At 26.4% G+C, this 19,118-nt stretch overlaps 2 protein-coding genes across 3 annotated transcripts; both read left to right on the top strand.

Annotated features, from left to right (window-relative positions):
- The first annotated feature begins 3,900 nt into the window (after nt 1–3,900).
- On the top strand, nt 3,901–4,689 carry LOC100576621 (thyroid transcription factor 1-associated protein 26 homolog). Its single transcript, XM_003251524.4, has 3 exons — nt 3,901–4,069; nt 4,171–4,297; nt 4,384–4,689. The coding sequence occupies exons 1-3, from the start codon at nt 3,952–3,954 to the stop codon at nt 4,634–4,636; spliced, it is 498 nt and encodes a 165-aa protein (XP_003251572.1). The 5' UTR covers nt 3,901–3,951; the 3' UTR covers nt 4,637–4,689.
- Nucleotides 4,690–5,277: 588 nt separating this feature from the next.
- LOC411147 (AP-2 complex subunit alpha) lies at nt 5,278–17,582 on the top strand. Of its 2 annotated transcripts, XR_411843.3 has the most exons (15): nt 5,278–5,429; nt 6,370–6,458; nt 7,158–7,369; nt 7,500–7,693; nt 7,771–8,002; nt 8,073–8,181; nt 8,272–8,915; nt 9,055–9,186; nt 9,261–9,458; nt 9,579–9,907; nt 9,985–10,253; nt 10,382–10,526; nt 10,722–10,929; nt 11,024–11,471; nt 17,487–17,582. XR_411843.3 is itself a non-coding variant. In XM_394621.6 (14 exons), the coding sequence occupies exons 2-14, from the start codon at nt 6,395–6,397 to the stop codon at nt 11,099–11,101; spliced, it is 2,814 nt and encodes a 937-aa protein (XP_394621.2). In that variant the 5' UTR covers nt 5,278–5,429; nt 6,370–6,394; the 3' UTR covers nt 11,102–12,659. The 2 variants fall into 2 exon arrangements, 1 of the variants encoding a protein (XP_394621.2); XM_394621.6 differs by lacking the exon at nt 17,487–17,582 and having other exon boundaries at nt 11,024–12,659.
- Nucleotides 17,583–19,118: the final 1,536 nt, after the last annotated feature.

The following is a 19,118-nucleotide window of genomic DNA, read 5'->3' as shown; positions in this document are numbered from 1 at the left end:
GGACAACATAAAATATTATTATGTCATTTTCTCGAGAACTATTAAAAAAACAAAATGCGTTTTACACATCATTCTTCTTTTTTTTTTTTTTTTTTTTTATAGAGGAAAAAACCATCTCAAGATTATTTTTATTTCCATACAAACTCGTTTGCGCGCATTTTTCGTGCATTTTTCACTTCGCGGAACAATTATCCAAATTATCCAATAACAATTTCAAATTCTCCTCGATGAACGTTTTTTTCGAACGATATTTTCCTTTTTTTTTTTTTTTTTTTTTTTTTTCCGTACACCAATCCAATCCTCCCCCCTCCCCCCCCCTCCCCTCCCGCCGCCGAAATCGAAATCGTGTCGCGCGTGATGCGATCCATTTACATTCCATTTTCTCGTCGTACGAGTCGCTCTACATTCTTGTTAATCACGCGTGAATATTCAGGTGGTTTTAATTTGGGAGGAGAGAGAGATCCGAAGGCCGCCACCGTTACCACATGCATAACATTCTGTTTACGTCTCGTGGAACTACGTGAGATTTTTTTCGTGGCATTAAATCACTGGCGCAAAATGATGCCGACTGCTATTTTCGCACGTTGCACCGCGTCACACGCGCCGAACTGAATGGAGCCGACGCATCGCAAACGCCTCCTTATTGTTCATAAATAGTTCTGCCGGTTTCGTACCCGTCGACGAGTTCCGATGAATCAAACAGTGTGGAATGTTTTCTCGCAATCCGTCAACGTGACGATGTAAGGATAAGCGCGATATAGTTAGACAGAAAGACCAATGGGAAGAAGGGAGGGGGGGGAAGAAGATTGAATCACACCCTTTTCTCGACTCGAAGGTATAATAATATTCGACGATATATTGTATTAATGTAAATCTATTTAGGAAATTCGCGGAAAATGAATGAAATAAATGATCGAATTTAAATTGTGAATCGACTTGGATGAATTTGAGAAAAAAAAGAACGATGAGTTCACTCCCTCGATAAAAATTTCCTAATATGATAAAATCTAGTCAGTTTTGTTATTGAGTCACGGGAATCCGTAGGCGTGATTACCTACCGTAGGTAATGAAAATAAATAAGATGGTATTGCAGCCTTCGTTTCTATTCCCTTTTCAGTCTTCGTTTACATGCATTAGTGGTATGTAATAACGTTGAATAAATGTATGATAAATATAATTAAAACATTCTTAATATTCAAAGAAATTTTTCTCTCGAATAAAATTTGACAAGATGATCTGATATTAATCTTCGATTCGACTTTTATTACTTTATTTTTTGTTTTCGTAAAATTCGTCTTCCAGTCACGAAACGAAGATCCCCACGAACTAGTAAATAACTAGTAAATATTAAAATTTATCGCGGTAAAAGTATATACATCGTAGAAGAGAACGGAGAAGACCGGTGTTGATGACAAAGTGTGTCAATGTCAAACTGTCCAAGCCTCCAGACGATGTCTCGAACTTCAAGAAAACGAAATTCGTTTCTTCCTTGTTCTTTCGAACGTCCACCCAGAGATCGTTAAGTTTCTTGCCGGCTTTGCGTGGGAGAACGTGGTTAATATGACGTCACCTTTGTGGGTGTTTCGGTCCGATCGATAAAATCGCGTCACAACGGTCTCTAATATGGATTGATCTTACGTTCGTTCGCTATGTAACGTAACGTAACAGCTACACACATACGCGTTGCTCTATATTTGGGAAAAATTTTTTCTCGAAAATGGTGATTCAAAAAAATTCATTTTCTCGTTTTCATTGTAATAATAAAAGGTGTTGAGATTAAATGAAATTTATTTTTTTATAATTTATTTATAAATCCATGAAAAATTGAGAATATTTATCTTAACGGGAAATATATCAAACAAATGCGTCTCGTAATTTCCCATCAAAAAATGATTTTACGTCTAAGAAATTCAATTTATTAGAGTAATTTATTGAATAATTACATTGTTATGCCAGACAAGAGACAAAACCGAAAACTGTTTGCCAGCCAATTATATGTATCTAGCGCGATGTACAAGAAGAAAACAACGGAGATCGTAGAAAAGATAGTACACCTCTCTTCACCACACGCCACTGACTATTAATAGTTGACGAAGTCCGAGAGAGAGCTATAGTATCCGAGGCCAAATTCGATCGTATCTGAATTCTTTACCCGTTCGACCCTTTCGACCGTCATTCTTTGACAATTCAATGTCGAGGGTATATTCGTGCAAATCATTTCTCTTTCTTTTCTGCGTTAAATTCTTCCAATTATAAAATTTTAGCAAGAAATAAAAATAAAATTGACAAATGTTCGAATAATTGAAAATTTAAAAAGAAGAAAGTATCAACTAATAATTTTTTTTTCAAATTGTAGTTTTAATTGTAAATTATATAAAAAAAAAATACAAAGTAGATTTATAGATTTGTCGCAAATAAATGTTGTTACGTTAAGGAAAGGATATTCAAGTGTTAATGACACTGACGGAAACTGTAAAAGTAATTTCATTCAATTTTTCAAGCAGACAATGCGCACTTAATAGTCATTTGTACTTGGCTTACTTATTGTTAGATTGAATGAGGAGGTTGATGCGGTCGTACGACGATTTCGCATCACTGCTAAGTAAGTACTGACATGTGGACAAATGGGGCCTAAGGTTAACGCGCCATGATGTCACTGTCTGATATCATAGTATCCATCTTTTACTTTAACAATCGGACAAAAATAGTTCAACAAAGCTGTTAAGCTTTCATTCGGATTATTTTAACTTCAATCTTCGCAGTGAATGAAATCTGGCAATAATTTACAACGTACAATAAAATCTAATTTCAATATTTAGGATCTTAGAGGTTAGCATTTTTTTCTTCCGATTATATTCTTTATATTCTAACCATTTCTAAAAGATTAAGTATTGTAACACCGAATTTTCAACAATTTCCTTGCAAATCCATGAAATATGATCTTAATCGATTTGTTGTAACATTCGCGCTATGTGAGTCTGCAACACGATCTGACTGCAATTACTTATAACATTTGTATACGCTTATATTTGCTACATAAACGAAACATCCCGAGTAAATTTTCAATGCAAATTATTTTTGTTTGTTAAATCATATTTTATGGTTTGTATATGACTTTAATAGATTCAAATATTATTGTTAACAAAATATGTTACAAAGATAATTTATTTTTGAAAAAAATTCAAATTACAAGAATTTCTTTATTTATAATCGTTGAAATATAAATTTTTTATAAATGTTTATAATTTTTGAAGATAAATCTTTATATTTTAGAGAAAAAAATAACGAAAAGAAACTTTCATGAATATCGAATAGATATTAATTTTTTTAATTATCAAAATTAGAAAACATGAATCATTCTTCGTTATGATACATGTGCTTAAAAAAAAAAATCAGTATACACAAGTACCTAAATGCAGTGATGGCCAATGTCACTGCCACGAATAAACTAATAATACGTAATGTGATGACAAACGTCTTGTAGCGCACATATAATCATGATTGTGCAAGTGTAATTCTTTTATAATTTATTTTTCCTTATACATTTGTGATATGACATTTGTGATTTGCTTTATTAGCCTTAAAGCTTTCAATATTGATACAAAAATAAATTATATATTGATTACATTTCATTAATTAAATAACGATAACGATAAATAAAACTACGAAGAATAATATTAGAAAAATATATATTACCATTGTTTAATTATATTTTCACTTTAACTATCAATGAAAAATTATTATTTCAATTCTAAATTTATTTTTAATTTTTGATATAAATATACAATAAATAAAACAGTAATAGTTAATATAGTAATATGAAATACATGAAAAAATGAATTGTATTTGAAATATCTTCAGTTAATGCTCTATATATATTGATTTTAAGTCCCTCTTGCGTTCAATATCGGTACTAAGATATTTTAGAAAGTTTGTCAACAATCAAAAAGTATGAAAAAGTGTATAAAAGATATTTCTGATAGAAAACAGTCAGATACTATAAACAATGAAAAAAAACCATTTAACAAAAAGCAATATAGATTGAAAAAATATAGTAACAAATACAAAGGTATGTTTCAAAACTGTGCGAGTAACATAGTAATATACGTATAGGTTAGGTTCAATATATTTGCGAATATTATTTAATTTTTTTAATTCTATTATTTACAGTTAATCAATGGGAGGAACGCAGGAAGAAAGCTGTTTTAAGAGGTTTTTACAAACAGATTGATAAAGACCAACAACAAAATGTAAAAAAGTCATTTGCTTCCAAAGTCAATGATCAAAAGGAACATGAGTATGTATTTAAATTTATTTAAATTTTGTGAAAAATAAATTTAAAAATTCACATTAATCATTAAAAAGAACTTTATCTTTTAAAAGGACACAACCAAAAAATTTAAGTGCTTTTCACAAGGCTAAACAGGAATTTCTACGTAAACAGGATGAAAAAAGGAAACAAAAAGAAGAAGCTTTACGAATAAAAACAGAAAGGGAAGAAGCACTTAAAAATTATAAAGAAAGAAGGATGGAAACATATAAAAAACTTTCAAAGAAAACAAAAAAAGGACAACCTGTAATGAAAGATAGATTAGAAATGTTATTGGAAAAAATACAGCAGCAAGTATCGAAATAATATTCTAAAAGATATAATGTTGTTTTTAAAAATATTTTAAAATTATTGTCAATAAATTTAATTATTTAATAAATATGTATATATAATGACAAATAAATTTTATTGAAATCTTTCTGTAAATAATATATTGTAAACAATTTATACATAATACTATTAATTTTTGTGCAAATTAATTCATTATTTTCATTGAATTAAAAATGAAATGTTAGGATGTTAGTTATTTAAGAATTTCTAAAAACATTTTTTTATCATTATGTCATAATTTATATATAAATTGTAAAATATTTTTTTAATTTTACAATATTCTTTATATTTTAAGTAACTTTATTATTTAAAATATCAATGGAAAAGTTTTATAATTCTATATGTGAAATTCTGTAATTTTTTTTTTATTAAAAAATGATTTATTAAAAAATATTAAATTATTACTATAAAAAGATTAAAATGTTATATCTTATTGTTAAAATTATTATTATAATAATAAAACATTCATGTGATACATTAGAATCAATAATAATAACAATAATTAAAATTTTTCTTAAACATAGATTAAAAATATAAGTATAATCCTAAAAATAAACGATCGATGAAGTTGTATGAAATTTAAAATACAAATTTGCCCGCGCAACACTTACCGCGCAAGCGTAGTGGCATTTGACGGGCAGCCGTCAGCTAGTCAACGGTTGCAAATGGCGACAGCCACGAAATCTCTGGCACCGACTCGCGAATAGTTTCACGCATACGGAGTACTACGTGACCGAGCAGTGCGTGAACGTTACCTTAACCCAGATCGGTATGTACTTAAAACTGATCCAATAATCAAGATGTGTAGCGGATAACATTTTTCCTCAAAAAACATAGTTACAGTGATTGCACTCGCCACCCGTACGACAGGTCATGAAAGACAAAAAGCCATTATTCGACTTATCTATTCTTTCGAAATTTTCTGTTTGTTTGCTCGATCGATATGTGATGATTTTCACATGATTTCTTAATGAAAAGTGCTACTATTTTTGGGCATATTCTCAAGAGTTTCCGTGTAATGAGAATCACTATCAGCATTTGCACCCCACTGCTGTCAAAAACTGTTTGTCGTCGTAATCTAGGACGCGGTACCGGCTTAATCACTCGATTTTTCTTTCGAACATCAAAATAGACCTTTACTTTACACGATTTACTCTTTTCGTTTTTAATATTCATATAATATATTAGTTTTATTGACTAATATTGAACACAAATATAATATAGAAGATACTCTTTTAAATTTGCTTGTGGGACCAAAGAGCTTATTGGAATATTCTTAACGAATATCATTTAAATTATTTTTTTAAATCTTTCTCTATGTATCTATTTTATTAAATAATAGCATATGTTTATAAATATTTATATAAATTTTCATAAATTATAATAATATAATGCTTGATATTAACTCAATAATATAAAAAACTTATTGACTTCTATATATATATTTTTTAATATTAATATATTCACATCTAAATTCAGTTTTATTAAATATTGTTTCAAAATTGTGAATATTTATTTAAAAAATCAAAAACAATATTATATATTTTATTTTCTTATTAAATATTTATATAATTAAAATTTATAATTATGATAAAAATTATAATTCTTATAGATAGAAATTAATACTACACTTTAATGGAAATTTTGTTTAATTTATTAAATATCTTATATATGAAAACAAATTTTTTTAAATTGATTTTATTTCACAGGTGGTTTGAAATAGACCAAGACAAGATGCCGGCTGTGAGAGGAGATGGCATGCGTGGTCTGGCTGTATTTATTTCTGATATTAGAAATTGTGAGCTAAAAGATATACTTTTTTAAAAATATATTTTTAAAAATCTATTGCATTTTATATGTAATAAATAACATTATATATATGCATTATATTATCTGATAAAAAATACAAATTGATTTTTGAATCATTAAAATTTTAACCTATGTTTCATTAAGAGATATGATGCCATTGAAATTAATATGACACATACATATATTTAAAGTATTGAAGAGTAGGAGACAGGGGGCGGAATACTGATATAAGCCTATCTTTCTGATATAGCTTGTATTTCAAACACTAATATGTAATACTTGGCATAATATAATGAATGAATGTCAAAACCAGTTATTTTAAGAAATAGTTATATATGAATGTAAAATAAAATAACATATAAAAAAAAGGATCTTAAATATATAATTTTATTATTTAATAAATGTAATAAATAATTACATAACAATTAAAATAAGAAATTGACTTTTATAAAGCAAATACATCAATACATCTACAATCAATACATCTATATTTGATGCCAATCCAAATGGCATGCAGCCATTATAATTTTTTATAAAAATTACACAATATTTATCACAATATATAATATTTATTTATTATTATATTCAATATTATATTATTATATTCAATATATATATATATTATCAATATTCAAATAATATATTATAAAGTTATAAATTTTTGTTTATTAATTTTTTATTTTCTTAGGTAAAAGCAAAGAAGCAGAAATTAAGAGAATAAACAAAGAGTTGGCAAATATTCGTAGTAAATTTAAAGGAGACAAGACACTTGATGGTTATCAAAAAAAGAAATATGTTTGTAAGCTTCTTTTTATTTTTTTACTTGGTCATGATATTGATTTTGGACATATGGAGGCTGTTAATCTACTTTCATCCAACAAATATTCAGAAAAACAAATTGTGAGTGTTACAATTTTTTAAAAAAATAATAAATATATAAATATGATTACATATATGATATGATAAATATGATACACTATTTATTAAAATATTTTGAATTTTATAAATATATATGCATTATATATTTTAGGGCTATCTTTTCATATCAGTTTTAGTAAATACAAACAGTGATCTTATTAAATTGATTATTCAAAGTATAAAAAATGATCTTGCATCAAGAAATCCAATTCATGTAAATCTTGCATTACAATGTATTGCAAATATTGGCAGCAAAGAAATGGCAGAAGCTTTTGGTAATGAAATACCAAAATTACTTGTTTCTGGGTATGTATAAATGTCTTTTATTTCTTTACTATTTATTTATAAATTTTAATTAATTATAAATTATTTCAATTCTCTAGAGATACTATGGATGTTGTAAAGCAAAGTGCAGCATTGTGTTTATTACGATTATTACGTACTGCACCAGATGTTGTTCCTGGTGGAGAGTGGACATCGCGCATAGTTCATCTTTTAAATGATCAGCATCTTGGTGTTGTTACAGCAGCTGCATCTTTAATAGATGCTTTAGTAAAGAGAAATCCAGATGAATATAAAGGATGTGTTAGTTTAGCAGTTTCAAGATTGAGCAGGGTATGATATAATTTGTTAGTTTGATTTATAATCAAAAAATAATTTTTTAATCTTTATTCTATGTTAATAGATTGTGACATCAAGTTACACAGATCTACAAGATTATACATATTATTTTGTGCCAGCACCATGGCTATCTGTTAAACTTTTACGGTTATTACAGAATTATACACCACCTGGTAAATTAAATAATTTTTAAATTTTACAATATAAAAGAAAAATATTAAAATAATAATACTTTATTTTTGTACTTTTAAATGTTCTTATAGCTGAAGATCCAGGAGTAAGAGGTAGATTAAATGAATGTCTAGAAACTATATTAAATAAAGCTCAAGAACCACCAAAATCAAAAAAGGTGCAACATTCAAATGCAAAAAATGCTGTGTTATTTGAAGCTATTAGTTTAATTATTCATAATGACAGTGAACTGCCTTTATCAGTCAGAGCATGTAATCAACTTGGTCAGTTTTTATCTAATCGTGAAACTAATCTTCGTTATTTAGCACTTGAATCCATGTGCCACTTAGCTACATCAGAACTGTCACATGAAGCTGTAAAGAAACATCAAGAAGTTGTTATTCTTTCTATGAAAATGGAAAAAGATGTATCTGTTAGACAACAAGCTGTCGATCTTTTGTATGCTATGTGTGATAAAAGCAATGCTGAGGAAATAGTTCAAGAAATGTTGAATTATCTCGAAACTGCTGATTATTCTATTAGAGAAGAAATGGTTCTTAAAGTGGCGATTTTAGCCGAAAAATATGCTACCGATTATACTTGGTACGTTGACGTCATTTTAAATCTGATTAGGATAGCTGGTGATTATGTTTCGGAAGAAGTATGGTACAGAGTTATTCAAATCGTTATTAATAGAGAAGACGTACAAGGGTATGCAGCAAAGACTGTTTTCGAGGTAAATAATATAAAGTTATAATTATATTTAATATATATATTATATTATTATCATAATATTTTTAATATAAATTTAAGTATATTCTTTTTATTATATAAAATTTATTATATAATCAAGTTTTTATATTAATATTTATTAGGCTTTACAAGCACCAGCTTGCCATGAAAATATGGTTAAAGTTGGTGGTTATATCCTTGGAGAATTTGGAAATCTTATTGCTGGCGATCAACGATCTTCTCCAGCTGTTCAGTTTCAATTATTACATTCCAAAGTAAGTTTTGTAAATTTTTATATAATTAAAAATTTGTACATTAAATATTTATATGATTTTCTTTTATTTTTCAGTATCACTTATGTTCTCCAATGACTCGTGCATTATTACTTTCGACGTACATTAAATTTGTTAATCTATTTCCTGAAATGAGAAGTCAAATTCAAGATGTCTTTAGACAACATAGTAATTTACGCAGTGCAGATGCAGAGTTACAGCAAAGAGCTTCGGAATATCTTCAATTGAGTATTATCGCTTCTAGTGATGTTTTGGTAAATAAATTAATTTTAATTAATTTTTTTAAAAATATGTTATAATTCTTAAACGAAAAAACAAACAAAGTTTATATAATTCTATATGTATCTATAATTATTTATTATTCTTTTTTATAGGCTACAGTTTTAGAGGAAATGCCAGCATTTCCAGAAAGAGAATCTTCTATTCTTGCAGTTTTGAAAAGGAAGAAACCAGGTCGAGTACCAGAGAATGAAATTAGAGAAAGTAAAAGTCCAGCTCCAAATACTAACCATCATGCAGAAGCTCCTAGTAGTGTAACAGGAGCTGTTAATAATACATCAGCAGATTTATTAAGTCTTTCTACACCACCATCATCTCAACCAAGTAGCAATACTGGAGTTTTACTTGACGTACTAGGAGATATTTATAATATGCCAAATAAAGTCGCAACTAATGGTGCCCAAAATACGTATAATCCTAAAAAGTATGTTGGTATAAAAAATATTTATGGAAAAAAACTTAAACAGAAAATTATTTTAATTTTTATATTCTGTTTTATAGATTTGTGTGTAAAAATAATGGTGTGTTGTTTGAAAGTGAATTAATTCAAATTGGAGTAAAATCGGAATTTAGACAAAATTTAGGACGAGTTGGTCTTTTTTATGGAAACAAAACTCAATACGCTCTTCATAGTTTTCAACCTCAATTGTCTTGGTCTGAAGAAAATCAACAAAAATTAGCAGTACAAGTAAAACCGGTCGATCCAGTGTTAGAAGCTGGAGCTCAAATACAACAAATGATTAACGCAGAATGTATTGATGATTATAGCGGTACGATAAACTTTATAATAATATAAAAAATATCAAACAGTATTAATATATATATATTGATGTATTATTAATTTTGCATTATAAATATAACAAGAACTAGATATTTATATAAATTTTTTTTTGTATAGATGCACCGAGCATGATTATCTCTTTTATTTATAACAATGTGCCACAAAAGATAACAATGAAATTACCATTAACTATCAACAAATTCTTCGAACCCACAGAAATGAATGGAGAATCATTCTTTGCAAGATGGAAAAATCTTGGAGGGTACATAAAATTTTTCATATTTCTATTTTTCTTTTCCATTTATTAAAATTTCTAATTTATTAACTAAAATATCTGCATATCCATAATATAATTAATTTATAATTTTGTAATATATATTTATATTTTTATCTTGATTAATAATAATTAAATATATATATATATATATATATTATACATATTATTATATATTTTTAGAGCGAATCAACAACGATCTCAGAAGATATTCAAAGCACAACAACCGATGGATCTTACACAAGTTCGCACGAAATTGCAAGGATTTGGAATGCAATTACTTGATGGTATCGATCCAAATCCCGATAATTTCGTTTGTGCAGGAATAGTACATATGAGAGCACAACAAGTTGGATGTTTGTTACGTTTAGAGCCTAACAAACAAGCGCAGGTAATTTTTCAATACTTTCAATATTTTATACAGTTTCTTAAACATTTCTTAAATTACAAATTTAATAAATTATTTGCTAAATTGTATATTGTAGATGTTTCGTTTAACGGTACGTTCGAGTAAGGAGTCGATGTCAGTAGAGATCTGTGACCTGCTGGTGGACCAATTTTAAATGGTCTAGCAGGCATAAACTAATTTAAGATACACTGAAACGCCGTGGGAAGACATATCGTGATCAATAAAGAATGTCGTCTCTCGACGTTCAAAAAAAATACTGATGATTATTTGTTAAGAAATATTTGTTGTACCCAAGCTTACACTCATAACATGGTCATGAGAATTGAACCCTTGTGTAGGCGAAACATTGTTACCACATATAATCCTACGAACAAAGCATAGGATTGCTATAAATATGATAAAGGAATGAATTGTGTAGATGAGAAAAAAGAAAAAGAAAAAAAGAAGAAAAAAAAGAAAGGAAAAGAAAGCTAAATGACATATATATAATGGCTATGATGGACTCTATTGGTCCATGAATAAAGGTAACAAATATAGATATATCACAATTTTTTTCTTTCTTTTTTTTTCCTTTTTTTTTTTTTTTTTTTTTTTTTAATATGTATTTTTAGTAAAAAGAAAAAAAATTGTATAGATATATGTCACGAGTATTCGCAAAAAAGAGATAATTCATTGATTTTTTTCATTCAAGAATTACATTGCACACAAAGATTCAGATTACTAATACAATATATATACTTTATTTACAAATTTTTATAATTAATTTTAATGATACGAGTATTTTCAATGTATTTTCGAGTAATCGAGTAATTATGAATCAATCATATTAATTTTGCATACTCGTGGCACATTTTCATCTACCTTTTAGCTTCCCTTCTTTGTACGTACGATTTTTTTCGTATCAATTTTCGTTTCTTTTTTTTTTTGAGATTATTATTGTTGAGCGAGAGTAGATCTTTGGGCACGATGTCAGTAGTTGTATGATATTAGTTGTTTATCATAGATTTTTCCTTGTATTTAACGGAGCTCAAAATTTCTCTTGTAATTAGTAGGTGCGAGATCAACGCTCCTCCCCATCCCCTGATTTCCTTCCATTCCTACTCCGCTTATTTCCTTGCTCCTTTCTCTGATTTTTTTTCTAAAAACGTCTCCTCATACGTTGACGTAAGAATCCATGGCTGGTTACATTCTACAGCTCATAGAGAAGCGTGATTGAACTCAATAAAGAAGTAAATGAACAAAAAAAAAGAAAAATAATAATAATAATAATAATAAAATAAAAGAAGTAATCATTAGTATAATTTTTCTAATCATCTTTAATGACTCTTGTGTGAGATGTATATTTCAGTAGTATATCTTGTACAGATAATATTTCACAAATACGTTGGAGATTATTATGTTTTGCGAATGATAATGCAGAAAAGAAAAGCAAATAAATATATATAAGAAATAGAGCAGCTCTGAGCGATGTTTAAAAAAACCGTGTTTGCATTGCGATTATATATGCTTCACGATTACTACTCTGTCTGTTATTGTGAAAATTGTAAAGCTCTAATTGAATTGTACATATAAGAAATGCATTGATTAAATGTTTGCCGACAAAGAGTCGCATTGCACGAGACTCGCAAAAAATCCTGTACTTGCAGGCATGACGATCTATGTAATATCGTTCCTTCCTGCTATTTCATTTATATATTTCTTTATGATGCGAACGAGATGTATATTTTTTTTATGTTCGTATATAGTATAAATTTATATTTGAAATCTTTTTCCTTATTCCACCTGTGATTTCCTTTTATTATTTTTGACTTGTTGTATTATTATTATTATTTGTGTATTAGCATGAATCAAAAACTTTAAACATGACCATATATTAAAAAAGATCTATTATATAGAAAATGCGTAGCTAAGAATGCTGATATCTTTCTATATTATTATTAAAAACATTCTTAGCGTTATTATCGATTATGTTTAGTTTAAATTTTAATCGCCAAGTGAACGAAAAGAATATTAAAAATTTATCGAGGATAAACAAGATAACAATGTATTATATATATATCTAATTAGCGTTTACAAATTTAAGTTTAAAGAATAGTTTTTTTTCATTCTCGAAAAACGTACTCTTAAATATACATATTAAATATCTTAAAATTACACAAACGTTTATATATATAAAAAAAAAAAAAAAATTATGAATCAAATGAAATGAAATACATTAGATAAAAGAAAAATTGATTTTTTGTATTTAACATTCAGTTTTTCATTTCATTTCAACAATTCACATAGAAATGCTTGTGTAATTTTAATTTAGACTTTTTTTTAAATCATGACCTTATTGTGAATTATTTTTATTATTTGTCTATGATATTTAATTTAATTAGAAATGCTGAAAGTATCTGAAAGTCGAGCAGTAAAATAATTGACTTGACTTAAATAAAAACACATCTATTTATATTTAAGAGAATTTGGCGAAAAAAAATACAGTTTATTTTGATTTAAGGTGACACGATTTATTATATTATATTAAGAGATTAACATTCCTAATTTAAATTAATATGAACAAAGAAAATTCACACGTATACATATACATATATATATAAATAAATATAAATACTTTATATATTAAATCGGTTACGATGATTTGAAAAATTTATTTTTTTTTTAATTATACATCATCATGTCAGTCAAATTTAAAATGCGCAGAATCGAGACGACTTGCAACACAGCTTGAAATCAATCAAACCTTTTGTTTCGTAATTATTTTTGCATATCGAATTTAATCGATTTTGTACATATAGATATGTAAAAATATATATCTCGATATTTTCTCGATCTCTAAGCGTGAAACAACAATTATATATGAACAAATAAAAATAACATGAATATAATTATTAATTAAATTGATTAATCGATAATCGAAAAATTAGACCCAGTCATGGATTTGTTAAAAAATTATTTAAAAAAAAAATGAAGCGGGGTTCGTATGAATTCTATTCCACCGTTTTCACATGCATTAATGTGTTTATAGAAATGTGAATCATATTCATCTGATTAAACGTACATACGAATGACACGTATATATGTATATATATATATATATATTATACACATACATATATATATACATATATATATACACACAATATATATACACGCGCGCGCGAATGCATATGTCATATAAATAAAATATACATAATTCATATAAATATATATAAATATACAAATAAATATATATATACAAGGTGTTTCTTTAAGCTTTAATCCACCATTTTTTAAATATTTCTGATAATCCGTTAAAAAGATGTTTTGAATAAAAGTTAAAATCAGTTGTCTATATTTATCTATATATTAATTTTTTTTTCTATAAAAAAGTTTCAAAGTTGACTTTTTCAAATAGCATCATATTTTTAATTTTTCAATAATAATTTATAATCTTGAGATGATTTTTTGATCAATTTTTGTTGAAAACTTTTATTATCTATTTAAAATTGAGTATTGATTATAATAAATTGTTATCTTTTGTTCAAAATATTTCCTCATAGAATTAGCAGAAAAATATGAAAAATTATGGTGACCATTATGATGAACATCTTGTACATATGTATATGTATACATATATAATACGAATTATTGAGATGTGTGCAATGGCACACACACAATTGTTAAATTATTACGTTGCGGTGTCGAAACGTGACATATTAATGAAATGCTTTTGTTACAACGCTAGAGATTTATTCCGGTAAATCGATCTTTTATCTGTCTTCTTTTTTTTTTTTTTTTACATCTTATTAATTTTTCGATTCCGTGTATAGATTTAATGTAGCAAATTTGATTAAAATAGAAAAAAATAGATTTCAATGGCTTAACGTATTATTTATATAATTTTGAATATTTTTTTAAACGTTTTTACGTTTAAAAATTAATATTTCATATTTCAAAAATATTGAATGAATTTATGGAAATTAAGATATTTAAATTTATTAAAATCTTAAAATATATGATAATTAATTTTTAAGATTCAAAAATATCTTATTTTTTTTCTATTTTGTTTTCTTTATACAAAATATATTTAAAAAAAATAAATAGCATATCATAAAATAAATGATAAAAAATAATGAACCATTGAAATTAACTAATTAGAATTAGACAAAAGAAAACAAATAATCCATTGACAATATTTTTCTGTAATACAATTAATAATTTTCGAATTTATATTTACTAGAAATTTTGATGTTTCTTGATGAGTGTTTCAAGTCTCCAAATATCAATTACACCTTTTATACATTACAACTTTTTTAGGATTAATAAAATCTTGTAAGAAAATTAAATACATATATGTGTAAATGAATGTAAATTCGTATGATGTTGTATGAATCACTTATGGCTGTGACGTTATATAGTCATACTTGTTGAAAAGTGACCAAATTTAGAGATTTCATAGAAATTTTTTACTCGTATATTGGTTATGTGTGAAATAAAACTATGTAATAATCATGTTTAAAAAAAGTTATAATTCGTTAAGCCATTGAAAATAATAGTTTCTCGTTTATCTTTATTTGATTTTAAAATTTATCTTTTAATGTGCATCGCACAAAGCACAGCGATCGATTTCTGATCGATTTCAAGTGGAATATTTCGTAAGAAAAATTTCTACATTTAATCTTTACACAGGAGGCAAATTCTCAAAAATTTCCAAGTTACTTAATAATTTTTACGTTTATTTCTTTTTTTTCTATTAACGATAACGTTCACTTTAAGAAATCAATCTTTTGCGATTTTTCTGCGAGCATTATTTTGTATCCGTTTAGCTGTACATATATGTACGTTTGTAAAATGCTATTGATTTATATTATTAAACTATACATATATATATAATGTCGTACATGTGCTCTCTCGATTATTCGACTGGCTTTTGTATTAACGTTGGCCCTGTCTGAGCCGAGCATATATAATTTTATTTTATTATATTAAATATTGAGTAATCGACGTGTCGATGAGAAAATCACACATTCAATCCTTTTAAGAATTTAATTGTCGATATAAATGATTTACATAATTTCAGAATTATCGAACAACTATAAAAATCGTATCGGATTATTAAGAAAGTAAATTATCATTTCATTCGTTTGTAAGAATAAAGAAAGAAGGGATTCAAAATAATAATCTCGCTTTAAAAAATACAACGAACAATACAAACACATTTCTGCATAAAAATTGTTCGAATTGTCGATCAAATGAAAAATTCTATATACATACTTAAAATATATGTGTATATATATGTTGTATTCTTATACAATATCAAATCAAACTGTGGAGTGCGCGATAATATCTTTCCGAATTCTTCTTCGAATTTTTTTTTTATCAAATCCTTTATAGAATAGAAATTAAGAATGTTTTTTTTAGGCTTTTTTTTAGCTTCGAAGCTTTTAAACATCGTGCCAAAATAATCGAAAAACGAAAGAAGAAAAATCATAGTTTCTTCTTCGATTTTGAAAGTATAAAAATTTCTACGGGGTCCACACTATGTCAATGAAAAACAAATTATACGACTGTTTAAAGAACGTTATGAAATTGCTCGACAATGTTCCAGTGAATTGTGTTCGCGAATTATGCCTAACTTCAAGAGCGTCCTGAGTCCTGGAATATTTTCCATGTTACGATGTGTTGTCAATAGCAATAGAATTGATTCAATTCCCGTTTTTTGATACTTTTTATGTAACAATTGTTCGATAATATCAAGTATGGATTACAAGAAAACAAAAGCAAAGTTTGACACAAAGAAATATTTGTTATGTTTAATATTTAAAAAGGTATATAATATATAGGTTATGAAATACTTGGTATGTACTACAGTACAGTTTTGAAATTTTCATCATTAAAGAAAACGATACGTACATTTGACAAGACAAGAAATAATAGTTGAAAAATAAATGTTTTGTATGTATTTCCAAAGTTCCTTAGAGAGATAGATAACATATAGCTGAGGTTAGCTCAATTAGTACAGAGTATTAATACAGTTAAATCAAATGCGAGGATTATTTTATTTGTATTGTATCTCACCGCATTATGGAATATTTTGCAATAATTTATTTTTATAGATAGATAACAGCGCACGAGAATGTAACGACGTTGTTTCACATCACAATTATGAAGTATTATAAATTTATCGAATATAATCAACACTATTATCGATGTAATGATTTTATAATCATACGAACAAATTTATTTGTGAGACTAACCAAATTTTTAGAGATTTTGTTCGTATATAGTTACAATATATACGTTTCCATTGCTATCAATTGATTGAAATTATCTTTATATAAGGTAAAATAAATAAAATTTTTTTAAAAATCATAAATATATGAAATTTAAAACTTAAAAAAAAATTATACTGATATAAAGTGGTAGCAGTGACAACGTAAATTTAATCTCGAAATTAGAATCTCGTCTAAATAATGTTAAATATTTAAACTTTAATATTACTACAAAACTATTGTTATCGACCGAGATTTTTGAATATTTGTAATCTTTAATTTCAGATAATAACGATTTATCGTTCTCAATGCAAGTAGAGAATCGCATCGCATTTACAGGTAAAAACGAATAAAAAAATAAAGCTATCGTCAAATTATTCATATATGCTCCTTTAGAATTTCGAGAGCAATTGTTTTTATTTATTTATTTTTTTTTCATCATGTATAATATGATATGATTATACTATAATATAGTATATGTATTCGTATTATACCGTGCATAATAATTCGAATGATATTTGACGAATTATGTCTGATATAAATATATTCGTCATAAGACGCGACAATAGTATCATTAATTAAACATATATATATATATATTTGAGCATCGAACAAATATATAATTACATATACATATTGACAGATACTCTTTCTATGATTTTTTCGAGCGTGCACATAATAGAGGAGAAGGTTGTAATAGAAGAAAGAATTTATATAGATTATTATATCTGTATTTTATTGTGTCACAGTTAGACGTGCCTCTTGCGGCCACGTCCATCGATGGAATGAACATTGACGTAAATAAATAAAACGGATATAGAAAATATAATGGTACTTTGGTAAATTTCTAAATTCGAAATTATTAAGATTTTATGGAAAACAATATTTTTATATTCCCTGCAATATTTCGATAATGAAATTACAAAAGTTTTTCATATAAAAGTATCGAAGGTAAAATCAATATATTTCCAAAAAGGAATCAAAAAGAAGAAAAAAGATTACAATCATAATCGAAGATTTTTGTTCACAAATTTTAATAACAACTTAATCATATCATTATTGTTCTTAACTTAATTATTATTATTCTTATATTTACAGAAATGTATTTACACACTTTGTATATATGAGTAATTTCTAGAGGCGTGTATACACATGATTCCACGTTAAAATTCGCTCATTTTATAATAAGAAAAATCTTTCTAAAGAGATCATACAGTGAGAAAAATGTTTGGTAATTTTTCAACATATGTACATTATTCTTCAAAAGTTTGGAATTCTCTTGGAGAAACTTTTATTAAAAACTTGTAAAAATTTGTAATCTAAGATAAAATGTTTTTGTTTTCTCTTGAATTAAGTTAAATTATATAAATTATTAATTATTGATTAATTAATCCAAACTTTTGAACAGTATAATAATATATTAATACAATAGATATACAAATTTACTTTTAGAAATGAAAGAGTTCTCCAGATTTTCTTAATAAAAAAAAAAAGGGAAGACTCTTTTTTTCTTTTTTTTTTAAAGTAAAAATTCGCATGATATTAAAGAGATCTTTGAGTATATAAATATACTTAGATTCTAAAGTGTACATTATATCATTCAGGGATCTACAATCAGGATGCTCTTAATTATCCCTTAATTAATTAAGTTGCTGAATGCATAAATAATAATTTGCATTTTTGGATCTTAAAAAAAAAAGATTTTTTTTTAGGTTTCTTTAGCTATCATATACACGTCCGAATCTTTGAAACATTTTGAGAAGAAAATAATAATAAAATCGATGTCATTCAATGAATATATAACAGTATAATAAACTAGAAGTATTATATTATAAATAATTATTGACATCAAAGGTGCGATACACATATTATGAAACGCAGTGTTTACAATAATATACACCATAAAGTTCAACTCTA

Source organism: Apis mellifera, linkage group LG6 (genome assembly GCF_003254395.2).
Source record: "Apis mellifera strain DH4 linkage group LG6, Amel_HAv3.1, whole genome shotgun sequence".
Classification (NCBI taxonomy): Eukaryota; Metazoa; Arthropoda; class Insecta; order Hymenoptera; family Apidae; genus Apis; species Apis mellifera.
Note: the sequence above shows the minus strand (reverse complement) of the source record. Positions and strands in the feature narration are given on the sequence as shown.

Coding starts and splice junctions, on each gene's coding strand:
- LOC100576621 (XM_003251524.4), top strand. CDS start 3,952: ATGAAAAAGTGTATAAAAGATATTTCTGATAGAAAACAGTCAGATACT. Junction 4,070..4,170: donor ATATAGTAACAAATACAAAG/GTATGTTTCAAA, acceptor TATTATTTACAG/TTAATCAATGGGAGGAACGC. Junction 4,298..4,383: donor AATGATCAAAAGGAACATGA/GTATGTATTTAA, acceptor ATCTTTTAAAAG/GACACAACCAAAAAATTTAA.
- LOC411147 (XM_394621.6), top strand. CDS start 6,395: ATGCCGGCTGTGAGAGGAGATGGCATGCGTGGTCTGGCTGTATTTATT. Junction 7,370..7,499: donor AATATTCAGAAAAACAAATT/GTGAGTGTTACA, acceptor TATATATTTTAG/GGCTATCTTTTCATATCAGT. Junction 10,930..11,023: donor AGCCTAACAAACAAGCGCAG/GTAATTTTTCAA, acceptor TGTATATTGTAG/ATGTTTCGTTTAACGGTACG.